The 24,084-nt window shown below is 49.3% G+C and overlaps 1 protein-coding gene and 1 long non-coding RNA gene across 6 annotated transcripts in view; one reads left to right on the forward strand and one right to left on the reverse strand.

The window, feature by feature from the left end:
* The first annotated feature begins 352 nt into the window (after positions 1–352).
* On the forward strand, positions 353–17,934 carry LOC121079679. The gene is made up of 2 exons (XR_005825131.1): positions 353–968; positions 12,223–17,934. It is a non-coding gene; the product is annotated as an uncharacterized LOC121079679 (long non-coding RNA).
* Positions 17,935–20,739: 2,805 nt separating this feature from the next.
* RNFT2 (ring finger protein, transmembrane 2) overlaps positions 20,740–24,084 on the reverse strand; it is a 31,080-nt gene continuing 27,735 nt past the window's right edge. For all 5 annotated transcript variants that reach the window (XM_040577256.1, XM_040577251.1, XM_040577252.1 and 2 more), the window contains 2 exons: positions 22,972–23,073; positions 20,740–21,305 (listed from right to left, as the gene is read on the reverse strand). In XM_040577256.1, the coding sequence (XP_040433190.1) occupies positions 21,171–21,305; positions 22,972–23,073 (237 nt within the window). In that variant the 3' untranslated portion in view covers positions 20,740–21,170. The remainder of the gene's footprint in view (positions 21,306–22,971; positions 23,074–24,084) is intronic.

The following is a 24,084-nucleotide window of genomic DNA, read 5'->3' on the forward strand; positions in this document are numbered from 1 at the left end:
CCGGCGCGGAAACCGCCCCCCGCGCCCGCCCGTTCCGCAGCGCCATGGTTCCTACCGCCGCCACCGCCGCCGTTTTGGGGCGGCCGGAGTCGTTCCCGCAGAACCGGGGGGACGCGGACGGGGGCGGCGGGAGCGGGGCTCCGGGGGGCGGCCGCCGCCGTGCTGAGCCGCCGGGGCCGGGGCTAGGAGCGGGCTGAGGGGCGCCGCCATTTTGTGGGCATGAGGGAGGGTGCGAGGCCGAGGGGCTCGGCGTGAGGGGGCTCACGGGGGGAACAGAGGGGCTCACAGGGAGCTCAAGGGGTCGCTCAGGGGGTTCAAGGAGTCTCACGGGAGCTCAAGGGGGTCTCAGGGGGCTCATAGGGGTCTCACAGAGGGCTGACGGGAGTCTCACAGGGTCTCACAGGGTCTCACGGGGCTTGCAAGGGTCTGAAAGGGTCTTACAGGGGTCTCACAGGGTCTTACTGGGGCTCGCAGGTGTCTCTGAGGGTCTCATGGGGGCTCCCAGGGCTCTCTCAGGGTCTCACAGGGGGCTTACAGGGGCTCAAAGGAGTCTCACAGGGGTCTCACAGGGAGCTTTGCGCTGCCTCCATGCCACCCGCTTCTCCCACCCGTGCCGCTGGCCAAGGTTTCACCAGACGCCCCGTGCCCCTTAGATTCCCTTCGGTGTCTGAGGTTGTGCTCGCTCCTGTGGAGTGGTGAATTCAGCACTCCACGCTGAGGTCTGACACATCAGTCAGCACAGACCTGCAGCTGGGAGGCTTCGGCCGCCTTCACACCCCACCAGCATGAGACTTTTGCGATAGTTTGTGGAGGAAAGGGTGTTCAGGGAGGAGACAACGTCCACCCAAGTCTCCCTGGTATCAGCCTGCTTTGCTTGAAGACAATTCAGGTGACGGCTAAAACCAGCTGCTGAAACATTGGCCAAGGCACTGCTGTTGCTTCAGCAAGTCCAGAGGAGCAGCTTAAAGGTAATCAACACAAGCAGAGGGGCATTTTAGTTCCCGGGATTTTTTTTTTTTTTTCCTGTGGATTACCTCATCCTGGAAATGCTGTATTTAGACACCCACCCTTCACCAAAAAAAAAAAAAAAAAAGAAGAAGATTTTTGCCTATAAAACTCCCAGTTGGACTTGGAGGAGGATCTCTGTGGGGTGCATATTCTGACTTGGGGAGCCCCACGACAGAGGGACTGCAGAGCAAGAGCTGCCCCTGCAGCAGGACACGGGGCAGCTCCAGGGAGGACAGGCTGGGAAGAAAACTCCCGGAAGGGTCTCCACAGACCCCTGGTCTTCTGGTGCTTTGCCGGGGGGGTGGCAGCAGCCTCCCTGCTGAGCAGCAGGGAAATGGGCCCCTACAGGGAAACTGCTGCCCCATGGGGAGCTGCGGGGAGCCCCCGCTGCTGTCCCCACAGCTGATGTGATATGGGGTATCCTGCCAGGGGCCCCGAGCCCAGCTTCTGTGCACTGACGGCTGGGGGGCTCCGCATCCCCCTGGTCAGTCCCTGGGGGCGGGTGGGGACGCTGTGCACGCTCCTCCTCAGCCACACAAACTGTGGTCAGAATCAGTAATGCTCCGGGTGATGAAATCCCCTCCAACCCTGTGTAATCCCCTCCTGCTGTCCTCGCCATTCCCGCACTGTCTCAGGAAACTCCTGCACTGTGCCCAGGTCCCCGAATGTCCCACTACACAAACACTGCCCCTGACCCCCTACAGTGTCCAACCCATCCCCGTGCTGTCCCTCTGTCCTCACGCTGCCCCCCCATCCCACAATGACCCCGCCGTCCTTCAGCTCCCCTCCGTTCCTCCCTTCCTGCCCGCTCACCCCACAGCCGTTGTCCCTCAGTTCTCACAGCACCCTTCTGGTGTCCCCATCCCACTCTGTCCCCCCCCGCCCCTCAATTCCCTCTCTGCCCTCCCCATCCCACTGTTTTCACTGTCACCCAATTACCACTCTACCCCCTATCCCATTCTGCCCGCCCCGTCCCTCAATTCCCTCTCTGCCCCATCCTTCTCTGCCCTCCCCATCCCATTCTGCCCCCTTCGTGCAATTCCCTCTCTGCCCCCCGCCCATCTCTGCCCCCGGCCCTCTCTGCCCCATGTCCCCTTCTGCCACCCTGTCCCTCAATTCTCTCTGCCCCATCCCTCTCTGCCACCCCCCACACACTCTGTTTTTCCCGTCCCTCAATTACCACACTACTCCTCATCCCACTCTGTCCCCCTTGTCCTTCAATTCCCTCTCTGCCCCCCATCCCTCTTTTTGCCCCCAGTCCCACTCTGCTGCCCCGTCCCTCAACTCTCACTGACCCCCCGTCCCTCTCTGCTCCCTGTCCCTTTCAGCCCTCCCCATCCCATTCTGTCTCCTCCATCCCTCAGCTACCACTCTGACCCCCATCCCATTCTGTCCCCTCTGCCCCTCAATTCCCTCTCTGCACGCCCAGTCTTCTCTGCCCCCCATCCCACTCTGCCCCCATCCCTCAATTCCCGTTGCCCCCGCAGTTCTCTTTGCCCCCCCCCCCTTCAATTCTCTCTGTCCCCTGTATCCCTCACTGCCCCCCTGTCCCTCTTTTCCCCCCGTCCCACTCTGGCCCCCATCCCTCAATTCTCTCTGCCCCCTCTGTCCTTCTCTGCCCGCCATCCCTCTCTGCCTCCTGTCCCTCTCTGCCCCCCATCCCACTCTGGTCTCCCCATCCCTTGATTCTCTCTGTCCCCCTGTCCCTCACTGTCCCCCCCATCCCATTCTGCCCCCCATCCCTCAATTCCCTCTCTGCCCCCTATCCCCCTTTCCCCTCCCCATCCCATTCTGGCTCTGTCCCCCATCCCACTCTGCCCCCCTGTCCCTCAATTCCCACTGCCCTCCCTCTCCCTCCCTGCCTCCCTGTCCCACTCTGCCCCCCCATCCCACTGAGGTCCCCCCGTCCCTCAGTTCCCTCTGCCCCCCTGTCCCTGTCTGTCCCCCCATCCCTCCCTGCCCCCTGTCCCTCGCTGTCCCCTCACCCCACTCTGTCCCCCCATCCCTCAGTTCCCTCCGACCCCCCCGGCCCTCTCTGACCCCCCCCATCCTCCTCCGACCCCCCCGGCCCTCTCTGACCCCCCCCATCCTCCTCCGACCCCCCGCGTCCCTCCCTGACCCCCCCCATCCTCCTCTGCCCCCTCCCGTCCCTCTCTGCCCCCCCGTATCCCCCCCCCCCCGCTACCCCCTCGCGCCCCCCACCCCCTCTCCCCCCATCCTCGCGCCGCCCCGCGGGGGATGATGTAACCCCCCCCCCCCCGGCCCTCCCCCCTCCCCCCCCCTCCCTCCCCCCTTCCCCCTTCCCCTCCCCTCCCTCTCCCTTCCCCTCCCTCCGCACACTCCCGCGGCACTCGGCGCCGAGCGGCGGCCCCGCCATGTGCCCGTGCGCGCTGCACGGCGGCCCCCCCGCGCCCTGCCCCTGCGGCCCCGGCCGCGGCGAGCGGCCCTCGGCCGCCGCCCGCCTGGTGGCCGCCCGCCTCCGCCGCCTGGCCGATGGGCTGCAGCAGCGGGCCGAGCGCCGCAAGGCGCGGGGCAGGGGCCCCTCGGCCGCCCGCCGCCGCCTGGCCGCCGTCGTGTGCCTGCTGTGCGCCCTGCCGCCCGCCGCCGCGCTGGCCTGGCTGATCCGCAGGAGGAGCCTCTGAGAGAGGGGAGCCGGGGCCCCGCTGGACGGAGCGGGGGAGCAGGCGGGAGGCGCAAGCAGGTGGGGGACGGGGTGGGGATGGGGTGGGATGGGGACGGGGTTGGGATGGGGATGGGATGGGGATGGGGACGGGGTTGGGATAGGGGTGGGGATGGAGACGGGGTTGGGATGGAGACAGGGTTGGGATAGGATGGGGATGGGGACGGGGCTGGGATAGGGGTGGGGATGGAGACGGGGCTGGGATGGGATAGGGATGGGGATGGGGACGGGGCTGGGATAGGGTTGGGGATGGAGACAGGGTTGGGATGGAGACAGGGTTGGGATGGGATGGGGATGGGGACGGGGCTGGGATAGGGGTGGGGATGGAGACGGGGTTGGGGTGGGATGGGGATGGGGACGGGGCTGGGATAGGGATAGGGATGGGGATGGAGACGGGGCTGGGATGGGATAGGGATGGGGATGGGGACGGGGCTGGGATAGGGTTGGGGATGGAGACGGGGTTGGGATGGAGACAGGGTTGGGATAGGATGGGGATGGGGACGGGGCTGGGATAGGGGTGGGGATGGAGACGGGGTTGGGATGGGATAGGGATGGGGATGGGGACGGGGTTGGGATGGAGACGGGGTTGGGATGGGATAGGGATGGGGATGGAGACGGGGTTGGGATGGGGATGGGGTGATGATGGGGATGGCGAGGGGATGGGGATGGGGCTGGGATGGGTATAGGGATGGGATGATGATGGGGATGGGATGGGGACGGGGCTGGGATGGGGATGGGGGTGGGATGGAGACGGGTTCGGGATGGGGATGGGATGATGATGATGATGGGGATGGGATGGAGACGGGGCCGGGATGGGATAGGGATGGGATGATGATGGAGATGGGATGGGGACGGCACTGTTTGGCACGGGAGGTCCGGCCCCGCACGGCACGGCCCGGCCCGGCGCGCTGTCCGCGGTACCGGCTGCGGCGGCTGAGCGCGGCCCCGGCAGCGCACAGAGCCCCGGGCTGCGGGGACCGGCGGTGGTAGTAGCGATCTCCTCCGCTCCCTTCTCCCCTCGTCGCTCTTTCCCCGTCCCTCTCACCCCTCTCTGCCCTCACTCCTCTCTCCCCTCTTTCCTCCCTCCCCGTACCTCTCTTCCCTTTCTCACCTCTCCCCTTTCTCCCCTCATCCCTCTTTCCCCTCTTTCTCCTCTCTCCTCTCCCCCCCCCCCCATTCCCCTGTCCCAGCAGTCCCCAAACGACCCCTTTCCCCTTCCCCAAACTTTCACAGCTTCCAGCCCCGTGCCTTCCCCCCCAGCCCCCCCCCCGTGCTCTCGCTGGCCAGTTTTGTCCCTGCGCCCACACTGAGATCCCGGTGGGGATCGGAGCAGGTCCCGCACCACCCCGACTGCTGGCCCAGGGGCACGGAGGATGCTTGCAGCCTCCTGCCCCGTACCTGTGAGCCCCCAGCCCACTTGTGAGTGGGTGAACTTCCCCGTGTCCTGCCATCCCCTCTGGGCTTTAGAGCCACAGGTGCTGCACGACACCCACCACTGAAGTCCCTAGGCGCTGGGATTTCCTTGCAGGACCACCCAGAGGGGCAGCCTGGGGCTCTGCCCGGCTCCCCCTGACTCTGTGTTTTGGTTAATGCCTTGCCTGGTGCTGGAGGCTTTCCCCAAGGGGAGTCCCAAGCCACAAGCCAGGGAAAAAAGCGTTTGAGTGCAGTTACTGCTGGTTCCCAGAGCCCCCTCTGTGCCCTGGAGCCACCGAGCAAACCAGCAGGGAGACAGGAGGTGCCTGGTCCCGTAACCCTCGTCATCTCCCTGGGCTGGTGGGGACAGCTCTGCACCCTCAGCCCTGGGAGCCCCGGGGATCCCACAGGGATGCGGGGAGCTGGTCCCAGGTACCATAAACCGTCAGGTGCAGCCCGGGACAACTGGGGGCCTCTGGAGTGCCCCCGCAGACATGAGGAGCAGGGGCTCCTGTTTCGGGTGCTTTACATTACAGCTCTGAATGCCCCCTGGTGTCGTATTCAACCAGCTCAGGTAGGACTTAGACAAGACCCTAAAATAAAGCGGCCAAATAATGCCACCAGTGCTGTGGCCGACCTCCTACAATTAGTCTTAGCTGGGCTGTTTGCGGTCGTGGGCCAGACCTCGTCTGGCAGGAGTCAGGGCTTTACTTCTACTGCAAAATGTCTTGTGTGCATTTTAGGTGCATGAAATGTAGTCAGAAATGTCTATAACGTGGGGAAAAGTGTGGTTATCCGGAGAGTTTAAAAGTAAGGATTTCCAGCAGGCGTGTGTGTGTGTGCACTGCGTGCGTGTGCACGGGGCTTGTTGTTGTCTGTCGGGCTGAGCCACAGCTCCTGTGGCTGTCAGCGGGTTCAGCTGCTTGCAAAGATTTCTTTGAAAACAAACCCGGTCTTTATGTATTTTCGGTAATCAAAGTAGTGCCAGCGGTGTGGGGCAGCGGTTGGGAGTGGGGCCGTGGGCTCTGCCTTCCCTTCCCATCACTTTGTGGCAAGTAGTGTTTGGAATCAAATCCACCCGTCTCGCTTGTTTGTCTGTTTGTGCTCAAAAAATGTTGAAATCCGAGGGGAACTGCAGCGATCTCCCTTATCTAGTGTCTCGATCTCCCCTACCTAATGTCTCAAGTGGCCTTTTCTTTCTTACCAGCCTGGGGAATTCCCTGCCCAGGCTGGGAATTGATCCCACGCAGAGAGGTGGCAGGTGAGAAGGGCTGGCAGAGCAGCCTGCGCCTGGCCCCGTGGATCTGCGCACACGCAGCCGGGACTTCCCGGCAAGCCCACGGGGCCGAGGCTGTTTGGATTTTAAGTTTCTGTGAAGGTTTGCATAGCTGTGGTTAGGCAGATGATTTTTTTCCCCCTGATCTCGTGCTGTGGAGCCCTCGCCTCTGTCTGGCTTTCTGCACTTCGGGCCCAGCGCTAACCAGTTGCTGGTAGGGCGCTTTGATGAAGACGCTGTAGAGGAGCAAAGCGTTATCCTCAGCGCAGCCGAGGCTCCTTCAGCATGCACAGCCCTTCCTCGCAGCTTCAAAGGCTGCCGCAGACAGGACGTGCTGAGCCGCCTCCAAGTGCTCTGGGGCTTCATGGACGCAAATACAAATATCAGTCTCTGCAGAGGTCCTTGTGTGCGATGCGAAGCAGTCTCGGGGATACAGCAGGCAGGGGTGGGAGGGTAAGAATAAGTCTCGTGGCTGCCCCGTGCACAGCGGGCAGACCTGTCCGACTCCCGGCAAGCTTCTAGGCACAAGTGACCAAGCTGCAGATGGAAACACAGTGCAACCCCAGAGTAATAAATATATCCTCTGCAGCTCAGTTTGTGTTATTTTTGCCATTTTTTTTCATTAGTAGTCTTCCTGGATAGCGCTTTGCTCGCTCCAGTGGAGACAGCTGATCATCTGCAGCGTCTCAGCGCCCAAGTGAGGATGGGTTAGATTTAGAAGAGATGTGATAAGACAGCAGCGTGTTATTAACTCAGCAGAGTATTTCTGAACAAAACAGGTACTTTTAGGGCATCCTCAGAGACACTGTGTGGTGGTAATAACTTTGTTCTGCAACAGGATGGAAAGTCCAGGCTCGGAGCACTTGTGGTCCTGGGATTTTAGAATGGCTCACGCAAGGAGCGTAACTTGTGCACCTAATAAGCGCACTGCCAAGTCAGCATTTGGCTTGCAATCTAGTGGCCACAGAAGGAATAGAGAAGTTAGTTGGGGAAAGGGCCACTTTTGACTTGGCTAACGACTTGAGCTCCCCTCCTGCTTTTTCAAGCAGTGACAGTGTTTGTGCTGACTGCTGGGAGCGCACGGACTGTTTCTGAGGGAGAGGGTTGGTGGTTGTTCCCACAGCTCCTTGTGGCTTTACGCAGCTGTGCGCTCAGGAAATAATCCTGTATGCTGGGGAACCTCTGCTCGCACAGCCCCCAGGTGATGGTGCCACTGGAAGTGGGATTAGGCTGCTGCATGTGACCGACTTGTGTATCTGTGGACCATGCCTGGGATTTGGGGATGAATGCTTTGCAAATGGCAGTTTTATAATATATAATCTGACATCACCTTCAAATATCCAGCCAGGGCATGAAGTATAGTTGTCATGTGCCAGTTTGGCATGGGATGTCACTTGTATTTTGCTCTATTAGTTCAGAAGTGGCAGTGTATTAAAATCAAACCCTACATGTCCCTGCCAGCCTCGCCAGCCTGGTTCTGCGCCCACTGCGTTGCCAGTAATTCCTCCCGCTGTTTGCTGCTAGGTTCACGCAGAGCCACTCTGTCCAAAGTCTCAGTGCAGTTAATTATCTGTATTAAAATTGGGTTGATAAGATTTCTGGAGATGTCACACTGAGCTGTGCAGGAGTGCAGAGAAAATTAAGGACCAGAGGCAGTGCTGCTAATACAGGGGGAAGCCGGCTGGCTCAGCAGCGAGCTGCGGCTTTGCACGAGGACAAACATTCAGCGTGTCGCACCCTGGCTGCCTCCCTGACACAAAGAGCCGAGCGCTGCCGTTTGTCCTCCTGCAAAGCGAGGAGGGTGAGGGAGCCTGCTCGTCCTACTGGCAAGCGTCCTGCTCACAAATCCCACAGGGCCCCCTCACCCCCTTGCCCCAGTTAAATTGTGCAAGGAAAACCTTAAACGTGAACTTTCATGCTGAACAAGCAGCAAGAGTTTTCAAAAATAAGCAGCTGTCCAGAAATGCCTCTCCCCGGGCAGGCTGTGGCCAGGCAGCCCACTCCTCCGTGGGAAGAGGTGAGCCCCCACGTATTTCTTTACTCTCTCTGGATTCCTAGATCTTCCCATACTAAGACCTCCCAGACGCACCGTTCTTCGAGTTCTTCTCTAGTAGATCTGCTCTTCTTTCCTCTTACCTCTGGAGCCCCCTCCTAATTGTTTTTTTTTTTTTTCTTTTTTTTTTGTCTTCCAAGTTACCCGTCTGTCTCCCACAGAGATGCTAATGAAGTGTGAGTGTACATGGATGCAGGCTGCTGGGGAATTTGACAGGGCTCTTGCCCAGCCCTTGTTTCCTCATTAACCTTCTGCTGCACGAGGAAGCAAGAGCTTTGTCTCTACCTCCACCTTTCCCAAGCCCTCGGATATTTTTTTTTCTTTAAATATACTCATAACTGTTATTTTGTTTATTAGGAGTGGAACGGGTGCCAGCTGAATTGCCTGTGTAAGCCGTTTAGATCAAGAAGTGACATGCTGGCACGTTAGCAGTGAGCAGAACTCCTTTTGCCAACTGCTTTAGGGGACACGAGCTCAGGTTTTCCTATGGCTTTGTGCAGGTGGTACCCAACAGTGGCGCTGCGTCGTGCCTCTGAATGAAGATTAGTTAAGGAAGTGCTGAGATCAGACCAGGGACCCCCTGCCTGGGTTGTTTCATGCCCAACCTACGCAGCATCCCAGAGAAGAGCACCTTTTGAGCTTTCTTTTTCCATGAACACCACCTTAGCAGGCTGTGTGATAAAATTGTGGAATTTAAGGCTGGAGAGTTCAGAATAATCGAGAAGCCTAGATGTCCAAATTATTAAAAGCAATGGGATGTATCGAGGCTGGCTGAGATGGTTTTACAAATATCGGCCAACATGATTTGTCATCTCACAACTTATTGTTTAATAGATGAAGCGAGATGAAGCTTTCTGAGCAGAGGCTGCATCTCCTCAAGTGACCAGGAAGAGCGGGATGCATCACCAAAGGGAACGTTAGCTACCATGAAAAATTTCAAAGCAGATGATTTTTATTTTATCATGTTTTCAATCCTTGTTCTCAATAGACAATCCTTGTTCTCAATAATTTTTCTTATAGGAAGTCAGCTGTAATTCCTATTTTTTGAGGAATAAATGAAATTTGTCTGTAATAGTGGACAATCCCCCAAGAAAGTTTCAACGCTGTACGAATGACACCTAACATAAACAAATTTTCAGCAGCTCTACAGAGTGAATATGCTGGCACTCTTCTCAACTTACTATCCATCCCAGTATTACAAGTAGGATGTAGTTTGGCTTTCCTGAGCCTTTTTCAGACCCGAAGTACCAAATTTTGATCTATCTGCTGAGTGCCTATTGTGGGAAATTTGGAGTAACTCCACTGAAGTCAATTGGGTTGCCCTGGATTTACAGTGCTGTAAATGAGATCAGAATTTGGCTCAAAGTATATTCCATTAATGAGTCAGATACTGGCAATGCAGCCAATATGTACCCAGAAATGGCTTTAACACAGCCTAGAATATTCAAAATTGTTTTATTGAAAGGCGGGCTGAAGGCCAGGATTCTGGGGTTCTCTTTTATTCTTTCCATGAAATTCACCTTTATGCAGAAGGCCAGCACGAGGCCGATGCAGAACTTAAGAGCCATTTAAGCTCCCCGAAATAGGGCTTGTGAGATGCATAAACATCGCGCTGAGCTCTCTGCCTGCCCCAGAGCAGATTTATCACTCGGAGTTCAAGATGTTCTAGGATTTATCAACTTTTACGGGTTTTTAAAGATTTTCTGTATGTTAAGTGACAGAGCGAGACCGTTTGTAAAATCTTCTGACACCGTGGATGATCTGTTGCAGGCCAGGGCAAGGGTTCATAGCTGGCATTTGGAAGTGCTACTACAGGAGAAACTATAAATAAAGATTAAGAGCTTTGCTTTGGAAGAAATCATTGAGTCAAATCCTAAAGCCTTTACACAGAGGTAACCTGAGTAAATATTTCACCTCTTTAAGCAATGACATCACGGGCTCTTCCTCAGCATCGCCAGCCCTTCTCAGCACCCTACAGCCAGCTCAGGTTGTGCCTGCCCTTCCCACCCCAGCCGATGTGCTTAATTTTGGAGACCTCTCTATAAAGACACCCTGCGAGAAATGTAGATGCTGAGAATCTCCTCCTTGTGAAACGTCAGGAGGCTAGAGAGAGCCGTGGCTCTGTCTGTCTGTCTGTCTGTGCTCAGCGTCGGCTGCGACCTGGCTGTGCGGTGTGGGAGGCCAGGCTGAGATGCCAGCGAGATGTGTGTGGGAGCCTGGGCAGCAGGAAGGTGCGTGACTTCAGGCAGCCAGGCCAAGGGGCCAGACGGGGACACGAGCCAACTTTTGGGCTATTTATTGGCGGCTGTTTATTGACAGACTGTGCTCCGTGGGCTGTTTCTGTGTAGCCGGTGTTATCATGTTCACACTTCCTCACGTAGTAAACACCTTTCCCATTTACCTACTGCCAAAAAAAAAATAAGTAGCTTTGCAAAGAAAAAAAAAAAAAAAAGAAAAACTGTCTCCAGTACTTCCAGAGTGGGTGTGTGTGTGAAGTCTGTGCACATGCAGATATAGAAGCCATAAAAACCGTGTGGCTAGCTGGTAGCCTTGATCACAGCAAGACAAGTGAAAATGTGCTTCAAGTCTAGATGATTCATTCTGGCTTTTGTCCTTCACGCTATTTTCACTGTTGCTTTAGCTGCCTCAAAACTAGAAAGCAAAAGCCATAAACAGAGCGGGAGAGGTTGTACTTGCTACGTCCTGTGCACACCAGCAGCCTGGGCAGCTGGCAGTACCTGGGATAAAGAAGATAGGGATACATCTTAGGAGGTTGATCCAGGGACGTTCTAGGTTACTCGGAGCCTGTTGCAGTAACCGGTTTTGCCCACCTTCTTCACTGCAGAGGTTTCAGTTTATCTCAGGGGCAGTGCTGCTGTATCGTGATAACCTCTGCAGCGGCATAAGCGGAGCAGTACTACAGAAGGAAGGGAAGTGACTCTGGGTTTACATCTGGGTTTACATTAACGCTGATCCGAATCTGCCTCCAAGCTGTTTGCCAGCCCTAATTACGCTCTGACTTCATGGCTGATGCAGTCGCAGAGTCAGCTGCTCCCCCCTCCCTCCTCCCGCCCGGCTGAAATCACCTCATCCCGAAGGCCAGCGGAGATTTCTCCGCTGAGGTTTCTGTAAGATCACTCCTTGCCACAGTCTCTGCAAGCTAGACAACACAGCCTGAAAGTTGGGAGCTGCCCCAGCAACTGCTGGTATCAACAAACCTAGGTATAAATGCGGGAAATGGGAATTTCAGAGTAGATGCCCCTTGGGCACCTCTCCTGCTAATTTGCACTTAGATGGGTGCCTTTCTCTGAGCACTTTATTAATTAAGGCTTGCAGCCCACCTATGAGGCAAATAAGTTATTACTGCCCTCATTTTACAGCAGCAACTGCAAAAAGTGGTTTGCCCAAGGCCACAAATCTAATCAGTGGCAGAACCAGGAGCGAGCGAGTTCTTCCAGTCTCTTGTGATACTCAGTGCACCCCATTGCCTACCTGGAACAAAATTAATGGCTTCCCTAAAAGTTAACATTTTTGTTAACGTGATGTAAATGAAGATGGATTGCTCAAAAGAATGAGCCTCACAAAGTGAGAGCTCACCAGAACTCCTGCAGCAGCACAGATAAAGGCATCATCTCTTGTGTTGAACCACAAAACCGTCTTCCCCATAAATTATATACCTCTTCTAGTCAGTAAATTTAGCAGGAGGGTTCAAGCATAAATTTAAAAGAAGCTTTTATTGTAACCAATGCATCAATATAATTAAAACCAAACACAATTCTTTTGCTTCCTTAGGCTGGAGGAAACCCTGTGCCCTTGGAGAAATTGTTTCCCCTTTTCCTACAGGGAATCCAGAGCCTGAGCAGCAGCTGTGAAGAGTGGAGATAAAGAAAGAAGTGGAAGATGTTGGAAGTGCTTTGGGCAACGTGAAGAAGGATTTGCACTGAAGGAGCTGTTCAAGGGCCCAGCAGCAAAACAGAGACACATACATGCTTATATATAGAAGAATGTAAACCCTCCTGTATGCATACGTTAAAACGTGCATGCCTTGTTGAGAACGTAAGCAACATTCCTTGTAGATGATGGTGGTCTGAGCATTCGTGCTCCTGCAGTCTGAGTCAAAAGATTAGTGATGTCCTTGCTGTAATGCTAGCATTTTCTCCACTGCACCTTGTTTGTGGTGACATAAGTGTCCCTTTCAATGCAGCAGGATGAAAAATTATCTGTACATCCAGAGTTAAATAATACCTTGACCAAACTCGCTGCAAAGTGGGCATGTTCTAGCCTTGGTGGCGGAGGAAGAGGTGCGTAGCAGCTTGGACAACAGACAGTTTGTGTGTGTATATATTAAGCGCTATAGCACCAGGTGAGATAAGCTTTTCTTAAGACTTTTGTTTCTCTGGTGCTACATGTACTATTTGTCTGGGGCTAAACTGCCTCTTTGTGGTGCTACAGTTTCCCCAAGAAGATGTTCTGAAACATGGGACAAGGAGAAATCTATTTTGGTTATTGATATTTATACACAAAAATAGCAAAAAATAATACTTGTTCAAGAAGGTGCTATTTTTTTTTCTTTCTTTCAACCTCTGCATAAATTAAGACAAAAAAGTAATCTAGCCCAGAATTTTATAAAACTAATTTTCTTTGGGGCAGTTCTTTTTCTTTTGTCAGTTCTGAGCTTGGGAAGCAGCATTCACTGAGGTGGCAAAGACACACCAGCTCCTTTCACTGCAGTGTACATGTCAGATCTGCTAACGCAGAATCTTACACAGCTCTGGAGCTGAGTGTTCTCCTGGATGGTGACTCAAGTGGTCTCAAATCCTGTTAACCAGGATTTGAAGAAAAGACCTATAGAAAAGAACTATATCTAGACTAATCAAGAGACTAGAGGATAATAGGAGAACTTGTCCTTAGAAGTCAAGAGGCTTTTCCCAGCCTAGTACTGAGCACTTTTTTTCTTGCAGCCAAAACTACCTGTCAGATTCAGGATACCTTCCAGAAGCTATTTACAGTAATTCTTAGGCACATTTTTTAGAAACATTCGTCCTGGCTTCAGATATTTGCAGCACAAAATTAACCTTCACATGGCAGGGGTGAACTTTCAAAGGCATAAAGGGATGTCAAGATTCCAGTTTCCAAAGTTTGGCTCCTTGTCTTTTAAAAATACTTTCTAACTCCTGCCCAATCAAGGAACAAACCGAGCAGTTGCTATGACCCAGTCAAACTTTGCATTTTTCACTACCGCAGGAGAAATGTTTCTAAGCAATCTAAAAGCTAAATTCTCTCTTTATCAAATATTCACCAATGTGTTTTGGGCACCTGCACACATATTCATGGGAATTATTGATCCAAGTCAATTCACAAACAGCAGAAAGGGCTACGCTGAAAGAGCAAATTGTTGCTAATGAATAACCTTGCCCTACTTTATTTTATGTGCAGTGGTGGGAGGGATCATGTAGCTAAGTGTATTTTGTCTATTGATAGAGTTTGGATGGCCTCAGAACCACAGGGACTACATCCACCGATAAAACATTTTTCTACCATTTTTGGCCTGATGCTCACTAATACTAGGCAACCTGTATTCCTTCCTGGCTCAGTCTCTGATCAAAACAAGAATTCTTCTGGCAAATGGAGGAGCCTCAGCTGATTTCAGCAGGGTTGCAAGTGCTGGATTAGTGACTGTGGATCAGGCATAGTCTTAAAAATACAATCTTCTGCAAATCACTAAAACAAGGAAGTGAACTCGTGTGTTCCTGTATTGCACAATAGTCAAATTTGAACAGAAAATAATTGATTGGGAAGACTGGATGCATAACTTTGCTATAGAGGACACATAACCTGCAGGGGGCCTTCCCTTTACCCCTTCTCTCACCCTGTGTGTGTACCCCACATATACAGAGGCAGCCTTTTGACAACGCAGCCAACAGAGGAGCTAGCTTACATTTCTCAGTGCAAGTATGAGGGCTCTCCCACATTTCCTCACCCTTAACAATTACTATTAGCTCCTGAGATCTGAATGTTTAATAAACTACTAACCTGGAATGTGCATTACTTTTCCCTTGCATCTTCTGTGCACACGGTTTGCACTACCACTGGTTTTTCCTGCCATGCTGGCTATTTGGGCTTGTAGCCTTGAGACTTCTTGCAGCATTTTTTCCCAAAGAGGCAGTTCCCCTGAAACACTACAGCACACAGCAAAGGAAAGAAAAAGAAAGTTCTGTTCTTACCCCTTTGGGAAAGCCCCTTAAAGCAGTGACCAACCTCAGTACAAAGTGATTGGCTAATCTTCCTGAGTCCTAACTCACCATGGACAAGCTTTTCTGAAAAACAAGCAACAGAACCAAACCAAAAACAAACAAAATGAAACAGAACTCCCAGGGAATCAGTCTCTTCCTTGGTTTTTCCCAACATTCAGCCAAAATGGCAGAAGGCATGCTGCCTGTTGTTACTCTCATGAAACAAGAACTAAATCTATGGTGCTTCCCAAGTATGAAACAAGAGCAGGAACAGACCCCAGATCCTGCTTTAATCCTGATTTGCTTCACTTTTATAGTTCTAAATGGGATGTTTGATGTGAACCAAGGGTTAACTTTTGGAGACTTTCATCTATTAGTTGCTGGGTCAAGCAAGCTTTGCTAGAGAAACAGCTTACCAGCACTTTATAGCTAGCATTCACTGTACATAAATGGAATTACTTAATAGAGGGTATGTATTTGTCAAAGCCTTACATTTTCTGGTATAATTGCTATTCTTGAATGCCTCCATTTTTTGAAAAGGGGTGTTTTTATCCTTTTTAAAATACCTAATTTAACCCTGGTTGATGTTTGTACTAGAAAAGAAAGCATGCTGTATACTCCCCTAGTGCTGTTCATACTGCATCACAACAGCTGTGTGAGGTGGTGGGGGGTTTCTGTACCTTCCTAATGGGTAGGAAACCAGCACAGTTCCTCTCTTTCTCTCTCTACTCTTTTTTTTTTTTTTTTTTTTAACAGCAGCAAAGAAGTCATTGATTTTGATTAGCTTCGCAGTTGTGCCTCGGTGAAGACTGGGGAGTGCTCTCTAAATGAAAAAAAAGACCTCATCTTAGGTTTCAGCAGACGGTGCGTGTGCAAGCCAGAGGAGGAGGTTATGAGATCATAGTCTATATGGAACACCGCATAATGTGGCTGTGAGGAAAGTCTTTATTAATTTTTAAAGCAGCAATCCACCAAGATAGCTCCTATCACATATTGGAATTTCATATTTCAAGTTAAAAAAGCAGTACAGCGTGGACTACTAATCAGTTCCTCTCCCCTGACTGTTAAAAGAAGTCACTTGGCCAAATTAATTCTAGGATATCACCACTGTCTGATTACAGACAGCTGCGTTACACCCAGGACAGAATTTAGCCTATTGATTCCAGATTCCTTCTTAGAATTATTTTAATTAGGTAAGAAAATATGGAATGGGACCAGTTCTACCTTTTATGTTGTACAGGAACAGCAGTGCCTCCTGTGGCACATTTTCATGTGCCTAGGACAAGCATCACCCAATAAAAACATAGAGCAAATCACCCAAATCAATGAGTTGCCAGTGATGAGGAATGAGAAACCCATCGTGCTTCTGTTTTAGAGCATGTAGGCATGCAGAAATTATCCTAATTTAGCTAAGCCCATTACTAAAGCAATTCACTTAAATCAGAAACACTTGTTAAATCAGTTTAATCTGATTTGAGAATTTGTTTTGTTTCTATACCATGCTAAAATTATAACTTCACTGCAAAAGCAGAAGCCATATCTTCTACTGGAAATGATTAGAAGCAGATTTAGTTAAACTGGTGCAGATTCTATGTCCACAAACACCTTGGCGCCAGGCACTTCCCCTGCTGCCTCGTAAGATGAAACGATTTGTTCAATACTGCTATTGCCATAGCCCTCAGAGGTTGAACAGGCAGAGGAGAATCTCCCTCTGGGAGGCAGTGGAGAAAGGGGAAGCAAAACCAAAGGAGATCCTTCCTTTCTGAAATTCTGCCGTACCATGTACAAAATGGCTAATGGTGAGGACAGGATAACACATCTACCTTAATACATATTTTTAATTTTTCTACAAATGGTTTTGAGAAAACAGCTGTCCATGATCTAACAGAAGCCCGGGTGTATGTAACAAACTACCTGTGGCTCCCACTGAAACCCACATTTTTTGTAGGCATGTCAAAACTTCTGGGCTATATTCTACCTCCACAACAGGTTGAACAATATCTTAGCAACTGTTCTTAGAGCAAATTATTTTGAATCCAAACTTCAAAAATTCAGCCTCATTCTCTGCCTCAATGTAACACTGTGAAAGTTCACTGCTTTCTGTATGCTGAGTTAAACTTGTTCGTCTCTCTCAGTACAACAGGTTAGGAGACACTGGCCACATGAACTCAAAATCCAAAAGCCTAGGGAAGTATAAATAACGTAGGACTTGATCTTAGGAAAACAATGGTCTGAATGGAGGAGAGGAATCCTCACATGTCACTTCTACCTTGCTCTTCTAATTCTGTGCTGGTCTGAATGTGCAAGGCCGTTTAATTCAGAGGGCTATCTATCTTTGCTCATGGTACAGGTTTATTCCTGTCCCTGGCATAAGACACTTCTGTGCTTCTTTCCTCTGCCTATCCTACTGGCTTGAACCACGTTCCACCTGCATAAAAAGAATCTCCATCAGTATGTACTCCAAATGCACTCCCAAATTCGGGTCTTCCAAACAACAGCTCTGCCCTTAGCAGTTGTGGGAAAAAGCTGACATTTCCAAAGGTACAGAATTTGCATTCCCCATCTGCAAGATAAATTGAAAACTACAAAATAGAAAAAAAAGGTGAATATTTTTTCTGACAATATTTATTTGAAAACAAGAGTGAATTTTCACTTAACTCCAATCACGCTTCTTCAGTGTTCACTCTGCATAAATACTTGAGTACTTGAATTTCACAAGTTTTTAAATATTTACAGAAAGTGACTTTGGAGCTTGACAAATATTCACTGAAAGCTTCTGGGTATTGAACTGTCAATCTCCATGCATTATTCGTTACAGATGCCACCTAACTACAATGGGATTTAGTTTTAATGGATATTCACAGCATAAACTTTCCAAACAATTTGAAGACTGCAGTTTATTGCAAGAAGAAATCTCCCCATCATCTTAAATCCTTAGGACATCTGAAAAATTTCCAGTCTGCTCCCAGATGCATTTCTGTTAGATGCATTTCTAACAGAACAAAATTGATGAAATGCAGTGAATACACAATTCCTTGCACATTACTGATTTAGTACTATTTGGATGTAAACTCTTGCAGAGTCACTGTGCAAGTTTCCACCCTCATAAAAGCAAGAGCAAAGCCTATGCTTACTGTTGATACAAATTCAAAGTCTCCTGTTTATAGTTGGATGTGGCTTCTCTCTTTTGTAAAAGGAATTTCATATGTTGAGACTCTTTGTACATATTTATAATGACTTTATTAAAAAAAAGAAAAACTACTGTTAAATGGCAAAAAAGGCCCCGGCTTTTATTTTCCACTCTAAAATTTGAGAGAATAATTTCCTTTCACAACCCTGTCCTCCCATGGAAATCAACAGAAGTTTCTCATCAGTTGTCACCCCCGTACATCTTAAAGTCATGTGTCATGTTTTAGGCGAGGATAGAATTATCCTGCCCAACAAAACCGTCACCGTAACTTAGCTGAGGAGGGAGCTGACCCCACAGAGCTGTCATTTCCACAGTGTCCAGGCCCCAAAGTACGGACAGAAGGATGTTGTTTTAATTTAACTGCTACATAATAGTGGCTTATAGTGAATTCTTCAATCTTGCGGGACTTAGATTTGATCTTTGTTGTGCTTCCACCAGAATAAATATCCACAGCATAAAGTTTCACCTTATATTTAACACTAATTAATCTTAACAGAGAGGTGGAGTGCTGGATGGTCCACAGAGTCTCAGGTACCCATGCCCTCTCAGATACAGGCTCTTCCCATACTGAAGGCCTCACATACAGAATGCAGTGCTCCATTTTGTCACTGATATAACTGTTTGAATAGCCACAGAAGCCTTCTGTCTCAAAGGTTAGCCAAATAGCAGCTTTCCTGAGTTTCTGTTGTATTGAGAAAATGGAGCACTGCAATGAGTTACGTGCACACAGGTGTCAGATACCACTGAAACAAATCACCAGAGGAGCCAGACATCTGTATGGGAACCAGAATGCTGCTTTATAATAGAGGGGGAAAGCAAAAATCACAAGAGAATCGCTGAGATGAAGAAAATGAAAAATTAAGCAGTAGAAGTTCTTCAAAAAATTGTGGTGCCAGTGCAGGGATTCTTATATGGGTACCACAAGCATGCAAGGTACAGGGCAATTCTTCCACTGTGTGCTAGTATCAAAGTCTTACCACAGGATCTTTTCTGAGTCCTTGGGCTGTAGCAAAGGGTTTGAAGTATGTGACAGTGACACTCCTCTCTTTCTTACTCAGATTGCTGACTGGGAGAGAACGGCCAATAAAACAAAAATGTAAAGAAAGAGAAGGACCATAAGAACGGCAAAATATATTCCCCATACATTCTTGTTGATTACCTTCCTTCCTTATCACTAAACTAAAACGAATAAATAAATAATTTTGAACCAGTGCTACAAATGCTATTTGTAGTTTTAGGCTCATACTGACCTTTTCATACTCTCTCCAAATACATATTCCAGGAGCATTTAGAAAAACATCAGAATTAGAGGTAGCTTTTCAAACATTTCAAAAGCAGACACTACCAACCTTTTAATTAATTGGCATAGCACTGAGAACTGAAGCTGAAGACTTTCATATTAAATTAAAGTCTGCTGGCAGACACAGGAATCTTCCCTTCTCCTGGTGAATATACCAGACTATCATGCAGAACATTTTTATGCCCGCTGAAAACCTCACTTTCTTCCTTCCCGAACTCTCTTTCTCCATCCCAGAAAGTCTATTCCCACTGCAGACAGCCACTGGATTCCTTGGCTAGGTTCTCCACTGTCATGGGATCCATTTGACAAGAATCAAATTGCTTTGTTATGAAAAGTAAAGCTATTCCTCCTCTACCTCCCTGTATCTCTCAGACCAGATTTGGACTATCTTCCCCGCTCAGGCTTTGCCTCTCATCATTTCTCCTCTAGCCATACTTAACTATTATTTCCAAAGAAATGTTGAGCCTTAATCCTGTTACCATTAGCTCCTGTTTGCTTTAATTCTTCTCCCTGTGGAGTTTCACGGCAGGAGGGGAAGGTGGCAGTCGGTACACACACATACACTCATTTCCCCCAGGTACAGTTCTTCCTGATTATCCACTCAAGTGGGATTGTAACCTTACGGCCATTTCCATAGCAATGAGCACTGGAAGATGCCACAGTTGCCTAATGAGGCACTTTCTCTGGGCATGCAGCAAAAAGCAGAGGTTGTTTAGTGATGGAGAAAGCTCCAGCAAAGGAACAGCAACTCAATTTGCATGCAAGTGCTCCTGCAGTACCCTCAGTAGAGACGGAAATTGCAGCAATCTCTTCTTCCTCAGCTACGAAGTATGTTAATTCTCCTGTTAACAATACAAGGCATCTCCTCAAAGAGCTTTTTCTGAAGCGGAGGTGTTACAATCAAGTCTCCACGTCACAGGTGGATTATCCAGCTTGTGTATAAACCAGGCTGGCTCCTGAAGCAATGCAGCTGCTTCTGTATAATTCTGCCCTCCAGCTACTAAGTCTCACTAAATCCAGTCTCTCCGGGGGGCCCTGTATCCTGGTGCCCCAGCCCTTCTGGTAGCAACAGCACTATGTGGCCTCAGTGCTGCATGAGTACACTAGTACACTTCTGGTTTTGGACCCATGCAGGTTCTGGATGCTGAGGGGTGCTGGATTTTAAAGCCAGTAAGCCTTTCCCCAAGTGGCTATGCCGAGGAGCACATTGCAGAGATAATTTAAGTTGTGAGACGGTCTTGGTTAGGCCCTTAACTTCTCACATAGTCAAATCAAATGACTTTAATCTCTCCTTGCCTCCCACAGTTCTCCCCAGATGCTAGGAAATCAGAAAGTCTGATCATGAAAATTAAAGAGGAAAAACAATCCCAAGAAAAGCAAGTGTCAGCTCCAGCGTCACTAGCATGGTCTTTTCATGAAGGTGACGACGCATGATTTGTGGAATTAATATAAAAACATGGCTGTTGAGAAATGACATTTCTCCAACCCCCAAAATAATCTTTAGGCATGTAACTCTGAAGTGGTGTTTTGGAAGAGTTCTGAACTGGTAATGTAACAGCAACTGTGTAATTTTACGAAGCTACAGATACAGGGAAGTTAGAGATGTTTAATGTGAAAAATCTCACCCATGGTTTGAGCCAGAGAACAACAGCCTTTTTCTAGTACACCAGGTTATACACGTGCAGTGGTGAATTGACAGTACACTTTCCTTATACATGCAGTATTTACCTACACTAAAAGGACAGAATAAAAGGAAACATTCCAAGCAGTTTATAACCATGTAAGTTCAGGAAAAAGTCCTGGCTGTAGCTTAGCCATGGAGGTTGCCACAACACGAAACACATCTTACTTGCCTTTGAGGGTAAAACTTCTGGCTAGTAACAATTGTTGTTCTATTGGTTCCTGGAGAAACAGAGCTGGAAGAAGCACTAGGCAATGAAACAAGGGCACAGGATCACGAGATTTCTGTCTCTTCCTTCTCTCCACACGTCAGTCCATTTGTTGGTATGTGCTGCTTTTAATACACCTGGAAATGAGCAGAGGTGGTGCCATCTTTCCAGCAACGCAGGGTTTCTACTGTGACAGAACGACAAAGAGGACAGGTCTTCTCCCTGTCAAACCAGAGGCAGAGGCATTCTTCACAAAACACATGCTGTGGAGACAAAAGGGCAACATCACGATGCAGGCAGGAGGTCCAGTCTTGTCACTAAGCATGCACACTCCACAGCACAGCCGTGGGACCAAGGAACCATTCAGGTTCACATGGACAGTGCAGTCAATTAGCAGTACTCAAGTGATATGAAAAATAAAGCCCAGCATTATTAGTACATCAGTTCGCCAAAGCTAATGAGATATTACTCTGTTTCTTAGTATATCAATAGAAAGAAACACTAAAAAAAGCCTCGAACATTTGGGCTTATGAAGTAACTGAGAGCAGAAACAGGTTTTCTTTCTAACTTTTCTTTACCCTGTTTCAATCCTCAGATCCCTGGGTTATTTTTCAAGTCAAACAGCTTTCTTTCCTTCTCCTTCCCCTTATGGCATTTGTTTCTGCTCACATCACCCAGTGCCAGTCAGTAGCTTCCATAGTCCCAATTTCCCTTTTTCTATAAGAGTCAGTTTTCACCCCTTATCTTCTCTCATTTCCATCCTGAGCCACAACAGGATTCTCCCTCCAGCCTGCCCTGGGTTCGAAACAGACATGAGGCGGGATTGCTGCCCAGGACACAACCCCAGCTAGACCCAGACTGGAAGAGCAGGAAGGGGGAAGGGATTTCTAGAAGTAGTAAGAAGAAGCTGAGACCTCCTCAACACATGTGGAGTCAGCAGAAATGTTACTCATCAAAATCTCAGCTCTGACAAGCACATGCAAAAATAGCTTCCCCTGGGGCTTACAGCTTGATAACATCTGCACAGATGTTCACAGGAATAGTAAGAGGCATGCTTGATGCACAGGTGACCTACTTGCTTGAATTTGAACCTCCTCTTCCAAAGGATGAGAATGCTAGAGCTCTTCAAACAAGGGCTCTAAAGCTTTATTTTGACATCACAAGAGAGCAGGCGACTCCATCAAGGTTTTCCCGCACACACCCACACCTCACCCGGAGACGATCTGCAGGATGCAGAATTTCAACCCCGACAGGCGAGAGGAAACCTTGGGGAAGCACCAGCGACCTCACCACTAGGGAATGCCTTCAGCTGGCCTCTGACAGATGACCAAAACACGTCAGCGTGGTGTGTTCACAGGGTTTTAACAGCACTGGGTTAGGACTACAGCATTACTCAGAGCATGACATTCTTAGGCTTTAGGTTTTGCCAGTGTTTACCAAATGAGAACAATTCCCACATACTGGCAGGGGTGACCAACTTCTTTAGGCAGAACTACTTGTATTCCTGGCCAGGTGTTCAGAGACCACAGTTACACGGTGCTGCACCAGTATTAATGCTCCCTATCAGGCTCATTCTGGATCTGTTCCCCTCTCAGAGCTCTCACTCATAATTCAGCTGGCCTATTGACTAGCCAGTCTCCCCAAGGGTCAGATAAAAACGTCTTGCATTCCAGAGCCAAGGTCTGGACTGCCAACTGGCAGTCCCTGGACTACAAGGCTGATCTTTTCCATCTCAACGGCTATAATCAGACCCTACAGAGTGGAGTTCGTATGGCTCAGCTCTCATGAATCACTGGCTATCTGGAAGAGGCTGATAAATATCCACTAGGGCCTAGACCAAGACCCAGCAAGAGATTTTAGAATTACCTAGGCTAACTGCGCCTAGAAATGCCAACAGGGGAACCTTGTGGGGGAACCTTGGGGTCTTACCTGGCACATAAGGATCAAAGGTTCCCTGAACTCTGCTTGGCAAATGGCACAGATGTCACCTGCCTCACTGCACTGCTGGCTGGTGGCACGAACTCCATAGGTCTGTTAGGAAGAAGAGGAAAAAAAGCCATTGTCAAGAGGTCTGAAGATAACCTGGTTTGTGCCTGAGAATACCCATAGATCATGTTTTTCACACACAGATTCCCTGCATGACCTGAGAAGGAAACCGGTGCTACTCCACTGTGTACGGGGAAGGGAGATTTAGGGATCAGCATGCAGAACACAGGAAAACTGCAGTTGTGTGTTCTCTGTCTTGTTACCCCCTCGAGCTGACTCCATCTTTTAGTGTTTCCACTTATGGAGCAATGATAATGAAATTTAATGAGCTCAACAGGGAGCTGAAAGGATTAATTCAGCATCATTTGCAGAGGTGTTTAGATAGTGGGAGGTATTATTATTAGCAAGTTAGACAATAGAAGAAAGAATAACAGCAGCAGCACCCACAGGCTTCCCACTTCTTAAATACTGGAAGGTAAATGTTGCTTCTCCTATTGTAACAGTAATAGGGGAAATGGAAACATGCTGAGGAAAAATGACCAGCCCAAACCCCCAGAATAAACAAGGCAAACTCTAACAGCCTTATATGATGTTATGTTCCCTTCCTCTACAGTCTTTGGTTTTACCATTTTAAAGTACAAATCTCAGTGTTTTACTGCAACAGCTCTGAACGTCAGTACTAAGCAATGTAGCATCTCTTTTAATGGCACTGCACATCAGGCACTACGTACATTTATTTAAAATCTTTCTCATACTCTGCAGCTCAAAGTTTTGCCAGCTTGTGTGGCTTTCATGTCAATGGATTAATCCATATTACACAAGGCTTCCAATCAGACTAGGAAGGCCAGACTTGCAACAATCTCTTCACCATAGCTGGGACAGGGCAGATATCAGAAAAAGTTCCTAACACCTCTGACAAGAGACACCAGCTTATCGAGCCATGGGAAAACAAGTTATTTTATTCTATGATCCTGATACGCTGAACAATTTTCAACTCCATCATTCATTAGTAACATGGTTTCACCTAGGAAACTGCACTGTGAAACCTATGACTAC

This window comes from Cygnus olor, chromosome 17 (assembly GCF_009769625.2).
Source record: "Cygnus olor isolate bCygOlo1 chromosome 17, bCygOlo1.pri.v2, whole genome shotgun sequence".
Classification (NCBI taxonomy): Eukaryota; Metazoa; Chordata; class Aves; order Anseriformes; family Anatidae; genus Cygnus; species Cygnus olor.